The 8,900-nt window shown below is 30.7% G+C and overlaps 1 protein-coding gene across 1 annotated transcript; it reads left to right on the forward strand.

The window, feature by feature from the left end:
• Nucleotides 1–4,420: 4,420 nt before the first annotated feature.
• On the forward strand, nucleotides 4,421–5,080 carry LOC107608457 (pentatricopeptide repeat-containing protein At3g56030, mitochondrial-like; the record flags this gene model as incomplete). The annotated part of the gene is made up of 1 exon (XM_016310246.2): nucleotides 4,421–5,080. A coding segment is annotated over one exon (660 nt), but the record flags the coding sequence as incomplete, so codon positions are not given.
• Between the last annotated feature and the right edge of the window lie 3,820 nt (nucleotides 5,081–8,900).

Consider the following 8,900-nt stretch of genomic DNA (forward strand, 5'->3'; position numbering starts at 1 on the left):
AACACAGATCCTTCCAAGACAGGTTCATATGTACAAAACCAATCACAATGAGGAGTCATGTGCCATGTTGCTCCTGAATCAACAATCCAAACATCAGTGAGCTGTTTACTGCCTTTAGAACCAATTGTTGCTTCGCCATACAGGATTTCTCCATCATCAGAGGTACTTGCAACACATCCTTGAGAACTTGATCCTTCTGGAACCTTCTCTATACTCTTCTTATTCCAACAATCTTTTTTGAAGTTCCATTTCTTACCACAATTGTAGCATTTGACCTGCTTCTTACTTTGTGACTTTGGTCTACTTTGACTCCCACTGAAACCACGCTCCATTGATCTCCCTCTTGTCATCAACAAAGCCTCTGCTTGTTTTGAGCTTTCTAATCTATCTTCCTTATTCTTGCGCCTAGATTCTTCTTCAAGAACCGCAGCAGCCATGTCATCAAAAGAAAGATAATCAGTCAAAACATTATTAGTTAAGTTAATGATAAGCTGATCATATGAATCTGGTAGACTTTGAAGTAAGAGCTCTGCACGTTCGTTTTCCGCTATGGTATATTCCAATGATGAGAGTTGGGAAAATAGCGTATTTAGATTGTTGATGTGATCTGTTGCCGATGTGGATTCACTCATTCGAAGAGTATAGAGTCTTCTCTTCAAGAATATCTTATTGTGAAGTGACTTGACTTCATATAATTTGGTGAGAGCATCCCAAATTTCCTTTGCTGTCTTTTTCTCTGCTACACTTGATAAAACTGAATCAGCTAGTGCCAAGTGTAAGTTTGCAACAGCATTGTTATCCATCTCCTTCCATTTTTCATCTGTAATTCCAGTGGGTCTACCTTCAATTGCTGTCACGCAATTTTCTTTTCTCATAATGGCTTTTATCTTCAATTTCCATATGAAAAAATTACTCCCACTGAATTTCGGAATTTCATACTTTACTGCCATTTTTTTTAGACGGTAACTCGCAGCGGAAAAAAAATATATTAATCAGCAACCTTTGGCTCTGATACCACTGTTAGGTACCAGACAAATGACACAGCAAAATATAGAGATGAAAAATTAGAAATTTGTATAAAATATGGAAACAATTGAATAACTTTCTTTGAGAATTACAACTTCTCTCTATCACAAGGAGACTACAAAACACTCTCTCTTGACAAAAGGAGAACACACTTCTCTCTATATATATAGAAGAAAACTACTCAAAGAAATATTATGTTATTCTCTTTGGATGACTTGATTGAAATGAATTAAAGAAAAACTCAATTTATAGGTGAGTCTCTTCAATATGAACCATCCGTCAATTAGAGGTATATAATTCTTCTCTTTTTCAACCACTAAAATTCTAAGGTTATAAACTAAGATTGTTTATTACCTCTCATTTTATTTAGTTATTATTTATTTATATATTTTCTAAAATTAGCTTTACTAATTTTCACAACTATTATCAATGTTGGAAGCGCACATCAAAGCTTCTCTAGAACTAGAAACTTAGTTCCAGTTTAGTTACATTAAGTCGGAATAGATTAAGTCGGAATAGACAGATGGTTAAGACTTAGGACCATGTCTACGACTCAAGGTGCTGGTATCTTGTATGGTACTTTTTTTAATTTGAAGGATGTTGTTGATTGCACATGTTATAAAACAGTCAAACACATTAAGTAATACCTAATGTAATTTATTATGTACTACTTTGGTACTCCGATATATATATATATATATATATATATATATATATATGTATATGTATGTATACTTGTAAACAAATACAATATAATATACACGTGAAGTTGATTGCTAAGAGCCGTTAGATGAAAATTTAATCAAACCAGTCCAATTATTTAACAACCCTCAGTTATCAACTTCACGAAATCGACTGCACCTGAGTTTCCACCATATAACTAATGGTTATAGCAAAGGGTTGTAACCTCATACATTATAAGAATTTAAGGTAAAGAATAAATGTACAAAGAGCATAGTTTTTTTTTAATAGCAATGAAAATATATATGTTAAAAATATTAACACATTTGGCTATATACTGTAATTGTTATTTTGAAAGCTTAATTATTAAGTTTAGCGATAACATTCTTTTTTGTCAAATGAAAATATATTTTAATTTAATTTTTTAGTAATTGATTGACATATTTTTTATAGATTTTGAAGTGAAGGTAAATTTTTTAATTCTTTTTTATTTATGCTTTTACATCTGTAAGAAAGCTAACATTATGAATGTGTAGATAAAAATATTGATTATTAGACTTAAATTTTTATAAAATTGAATATTAAATATACTAAGTATAATATTATAGTTTACAAAGTAAGCAAACTATTAAAAAATATATTATTTGCAAGAAGTGATCATGATTTAAACCAAGAGTCTAAGATCACAAGTACAAACGATTATACCTAACGTAAGTTATTATGTACTATTTTGTTACTCCACTGTATATATATATACAATACAATATATAATTTATTCATTTTTGCATCTCAATAAAACGCTCCAAAAATTAAATTGTAAAAATATTAATAAATAAAACCTAAAATTAATAATGAATATGTAGCATAATTGTCTATAAACCTCATGAAAAATCTTTATATTTCATTGTGTTCTTACAATATTTTTATTTTCATAGAAAATAATAATACAGATCTTTTTAAATTTTAATTTTACCATTTCAACCCTCAACTATACCTAACTTTCAGTTACCTTACTAATATGAATTGCCTTTAAAAATGATACATACATACATACATACATATATATATATATATATATATATTTCAATAATTACTGTATTAGGAAAGGAAAAATTAATTTCAATATTTAAAAATGGTTTAATTTGTATGATAAAATAAATATCAAATAAAAAATTTTATAATTACTAATTTCTGAATGTACATGACTATCTGAAAAAATGTATTTGAAAATATAAAAATAATTAATTTTTTTTTTCTACAGAAAGCAGATGATAAAAATTCACAAATTCGTAAATTGAATATTAGCAATAGAAGAATAATAGAATTTAAATCCGTATTTAAATTATTATGTCATACTCAACAAATAAATAATCTCCTACAATTTAATACTCTACAAGCAAAATTTTTTGGTAGTTAACACCATACAATCGTTTTCATATTATAATCCTTCTTTTGTTATTAGACCTGCATACGGATCGGATCGGATCGGATATAGCTTAAAATTCTATCTGATCCGCACTGTACTCATCGGATCGGATCGGATATGATATCCGCAATTTTTCAGGCCAGATCCGATCCGATCCGATCCGTAAATATGCGGATTGGATATCGGGTATATCCGCATAATTAAAAAAAAAAGTTTTCAAATTCCATTTGGCTATTTTTACAAAAAAAAAAATTATTTTTCACCTGTTTAAGCATATTTAATTCTAAAATATTATCAATAAAAGTTCTCTTGAATAACAAAAAAAAATAATAACACAAGATTTAAGTTTAATTATTCTAAGTCGAAGTACAACATAAAGAATAAAAAACAAGATATCATAAAATTCATAAAACAACACACTAAAATTCATATCACATTAGGGTTTATTTTCTTAAACTATGTTATTTATATGTGATGTGCGGATTTGCGGATCGGATCCGCGGATATCACTGCCGAATCCGCAATCTGATTCTACCATAGTGCGGATCGGATCGGATCCGATCCAATGGCTCTACGGATCGGATAATATTCGCAAAATTCGAATCGGATGCGGATAATTACCGCGGATATTTGTTACTTAATTCCCACCTGGAGCATATATTCAAAGATTGGTATATCCCATGTTATCTTTGCATATTTTTTAAATGAAATTTATTTGAATTTTTTAAAAAAAATAAAAAATAAAAACTTGGTAAAATGTAAAACACAATAAATTAAAAAAAAAATCAAATTATTTTAAGATATATCAAATTTGAATTTGATTGTAAGAGAAAAGAACTACTCATCCTTTAAAGCAATTTCAATGGGTGAGTTTCCAACCTACTTTTCTTGACAAGATGCAGTTCTATCCGTTGGAGAGGAGAGAAGATGAGTCCCTTCACATAATTCGAGAGAAGAGAGTTCCTCCTCAGAGGGACTCTTGATATCCAATGGTGCAAGTTACCTTTAAAATAAGAAAAAGTATATGGAACCAAGAGGTTACCAGCCAAAACCTAAACAAAGTTACATTAATTTATATTAATAATTAATTTTAAACTTTTTAAATTCAAAATTTAAAAAATTTTAAATTGATTAAGTAAACCTAATTAAAACCTATAAAAACCTTCCTCTCTCTCTCACATTAACCTACCCACCTCCAACAATCACACACACAGACCTCTCTCTCTCACCGTCAGGCCCTCTTCGCCTCCCCACCGCGACCACTCCTCTTCTATCACCGACATCTAACTCGTCGGCGAACTCACCAATGCTGCTAGAAGCTTCGGCGACTTCCATGCTCCCCGCGACGCCCTCAACAAGCGCATGCAAGACAACTGCTTCAACACGAAGTCCACCTTCGACTTCGTCACCGACGAAACCTTCTCCTCTTCCCTCCTTAACCACCTCCTTCAAACCCTATCCACCCTCAACCGCGGTGTCACTCGCAAGAACGCATTCGATTCCCTCATCACGCGCCTCTGCAAGCTCCAGCACGTCGATGACGCGCTCCACGTCATCGAATATATGGCACGTATCGACGCCGGAGGCTGCCGCCCCAGTGCGACCACCTTCTACCCCGTCCTGAACATCCTAATGCGCCAGAAAGCCATAGACCATACGCGGTGCGTGGTGGATTTCATGTTCACGCTTAGCGTGAATCTGGATCTGACGGGACACAACTACTTCCTCGTTGCACACCGCTACACTGGAGACGTGGCTGCCGCTGCCGGAGTTTTGAAGAAGATGGAGGAAGATGGGATTGGTGCGGATGCGCGTACGTTCGACGCGCTTGTGTTGGGCGCGTGTAAGGTTAAAAAGGTGGATGGTGCTATGATGCTAGTGAAAAGGATGGTGGATGATGGAGTTCCTATTAGGTGTTGGGATATTAGGTGCCGTTTTGATTATTAAAGAGACTGCAAACTGCACAATTACAGAAATATAAAAAAAATATTCATTTAATATGAAAAAAAACATCATAATACTTAACAAAAGAAATATCCAGTTATATTTTAGCAAAAATAATTAAATATCTATAAAATTTTAAAAAAAATATGAAATTCTTAAAGAAATAGAGACATTCACATTTGCAATACAAAAAAATTCGAAAAATATATAAAAGAACATCCATTTAGTATGAAAAAGAAACATTCTGATACTTAACAGAAAAAGCATCCATGTATATTCACTCGTAGAGTTTTTGGATTCACCCAAAGGTATTTGGCTGATTTTTGGCTAATACTCTTTTGGTTCCCTAGCATTGTTCTTAAAATAAATAGTTATATTAAATTATAATTAAATAAATAATTATATTAAATAATTAAATTATAATTAATTAATTAATAGTTATATATTATAATTATTAATTAATTAATTATAATTTAATTATTTAATTAATAATTAAATAAATAATTATATTAAATTATAATTAATATTATTTTAATAATTATATTTTTAATTAATAAATAATTTATAATAATTATTTAAATTATAATTAATATAAATAATTATATTAAATTATTATTAAATATTATGTATATTGTTATATTAAATTATAATTAATTAAAATTGTTTATGTAAAAAAATTTAATTTTTACACATTTCAAAATAATTTTTGGTTAGATTATTTATTTTTATCTATAAAATTTAAAAATGTTAACCATATTATAAAATTAGTTGTTATAAATTTAAAAATGCTAACTATATTATAAATTTTTTAATATTAATATTTTTTAATAGTAAATTATTTTTGAATTCAAATAAATTTAAATAATATTATTGTAAAAGAAATAATAATTAATATAATTTTATTTATTTTAATTAATTAATTAAGTGGAACCATAACATGGACTAAAGTTAGATTCTCCTAATGGAAAAGAGAGAGATGGTTTGAGTTCCTAATTACTGTTTATGATGCAAAAACTGATATGAAGTTACTTCTTATGACAAATGGGCCATATATAAAAATGGGTCTGCTATACATCCATGTAACCATGTAACCAAGTTGGTCCAAACCCAAAACAACTAACGCACTTCCCAATATCATTAAATAAACGTGACTTCCACGCACTTCATTATGAAAAAACGTTCCTTCTTCTTCAACACACACGAAAACACTTCGTCTTTTCGAATCTCTCTCAAAATCAGTCAAACGTCAATCACATTCTCTGCGAAAATCACTACTGGAAAGAAATCGGAAGAAGATTTCGCAAGCAACAACCAGAAACAAACGAAAACCGCAACAAAGACTACCAAAGGTATGAGAAAACTACTGTTCATCTGAAATCTTGCAATGTAGTGTTTTCCTTAGTTGCATTTTAGTTTTACTGATTTGATTTGCTTCGTTTAGTAGATTGAACTATTGTATATGATTTTTACAGTATAACTAGGGTTTGAAATGATATTTGTTGTTATTTTCATTCAATTCAGTGTAACTAGGACTTTAAGATATACGTGCTTGTTCTTATTGGTATGGATATTTAACTAGAGATTTGTTACTATCTTCAGTACTTCTTTTGCATGGAAGAATACTATTCTTGTTGATTGAAAGTTGATCATCATTTATTAACCACATGAACATTTTTCAGTTCGATGGCCTTTGGGATTTTGGTTCTGTGCATGAATGAGTTTCGGTTCGGTAGGTTGTGGCATTTTAATTAACTTGATTAAGATATACATGATTGTGCTTTTGATGTATTGAATAAGTTTTGTTTAGGACAATTGAAATTAGAAAAAACTCTTTCACTTTGATAAGCCATACTACTGTAAAATTGTCTCATTATATTGGATAGATTTCAACACGAATTGTAGTTGACCTTGATACTTAAAGAAAGATATCAAAAGTTTTAGTAAGAGTTTTTAAAGAAACCAATCTGCAAATGTTATTTTGAAAGAACACCTAATTGATGAAATTTGAAAAACTTTTCTTTTGGAAGATGTTGATTTGATTAAGATATATGTGCTTGTTCTTACTTGTGTGGATAGTTTAACTAGAGCTTTGAAAAAAATTGTTAATATCTTTAGTACTTCTTTTGCATAGAGAAATAATATTCTTGTTGATTGAAAGTTGATCATCATTTATTAACCACATGAATGTTTTTCGGTTCGGTGGCCTTTGTGATTTTGGTTTTGTGCATGAATGAGTTTCGGTTCGGTGGCTTGTGGCATTTTAATTGACTTGATTAAGATATACTTGCTTGTGCTTGTTGATGTATTCAATGAAGTATTGACCAAAATTTTTCATTACAGAAAACACAACAAGAAAATGGCAACAATGAAGGAGAAGACACATTATAACGTAAGCAGATTAAATATATTTATCAGCTTTCATTCAAATAATATCTATTTTGTATTATAAATATATCTTCACATTCTGTTACAAAATTTGCAGAAAACTCACTATTGCAAATGCCAAAAAAAGGCAATAGCAACAGTGTACAGGGAAATGAGTCAAGAAAAGAAAGATATTGTGGAAGAAATGGGATTTGGTGCCCTGGCAAATGTCCCAGAAATGAATGTCTCTAATACCCTCTTGAAAGAATTGCTTGATCGCTTTGATGAAGAGAAAGGATGCCTGAAAACTCTCCAGGAAAAAATATACATAACTCCTCAAAAAGTAGCAGTTGCCCTCGGCATAACCAACGGAGGTAATACATTTTTCACTTACTGCTTATTTTCAGTTCATTGGTGTCCAGAAAATTAAACTGACTGTTTTTGACTGATTTTTTCTATTAAAATATTGTAGGAAATCATTTTTTTGATAAGGTTGATTACAACAACCTGAATCCAGTAGACAAGGAATGTGCTGGATATGAGTGTAGAAGGGGAGGAGAACCAGAAAAAAATCAAGAGGACTTTTGTTGTCTTTATACAAAAGTGCTTCTTGCTCCCCACAACAGTAAGTGTGGCCTCCCCAATCCATAAGCCACTGATCTTTCATGTGGACAACATTCGGGAATGGGATTGGACAAAACATGTGCTCAACTTCTTGATGAAAGGAGTTGAAAACAAGAGAAAGAGGAAGAAACAGTCTGTTGATGGCTGTGTTTTTGTATTAATGTTGATATACTTCTACGAAACTAAGTTCCCCCTCCCATTCGCACCTGATGCTCCCCCTGCACTGTGGGTGGCCCATTCCACAAGGCAAATGATCCTTGAACAGATTTCTAGAGAAGCAACAGAACCATTGGTAAATACTCTACTAAAATTCTCCCAAAATTTTGTTTTCAAATGCTTTTAAAATACTCGACTAACTAAATAAACTTCTGTTTTAGATTATAATTAATTTATTTGTCTTACTTGCAATTGTTAGTTTGTTCATTTGAATGTTTCTACATTAAGAAATATTTTTCTTCATGATTAAATAGTTGTCATGTACTATTCACCATTTGAATATTTTTCGGTTCGGTGGGATTGCTTCATTTGGTTCACCGCATTGATAATGTGTTTTCTTGATAATTAAATAATTGAGTCCTTGTTTCTGTTATAGGGACTTCTGTACAACAAGGGAAAAAAGAAATTAAAAACAAAAACAAGTAACTTGGACAAGAAAGAAAAAGGAAAAAAAATAAAAAAGAAAATTGTCGAGATGGATTCTTCTTCAGAAGAGGAAAGATTTTCCGAATCTGAATCCGAAAGCCAGTAAGTTTAATTTTCATATTGATTTCATTTAACTTGTATTTGCTTAAATTTGTTCTTATGTGCTTGTTCTTATGTATTGCAGAGAAAAAGA

Source organism: Arachis ipaensis, chromosome B1 (genome assembly GCF_059453495.1).
Source record: "Arachis ipaensis isolate K30076 ecotype BB chromosome B1, ASM5945349v1, whole genome shotgun sequence".
In the NCBI taxonomy this organism is placed as follows: domain Eukaryota; kingdom Viridiplantae; phylum Streptophyta; class Magnoliopsida; order Fabales; family Fabaceae; genus Arachis; species Arachis ipaensis.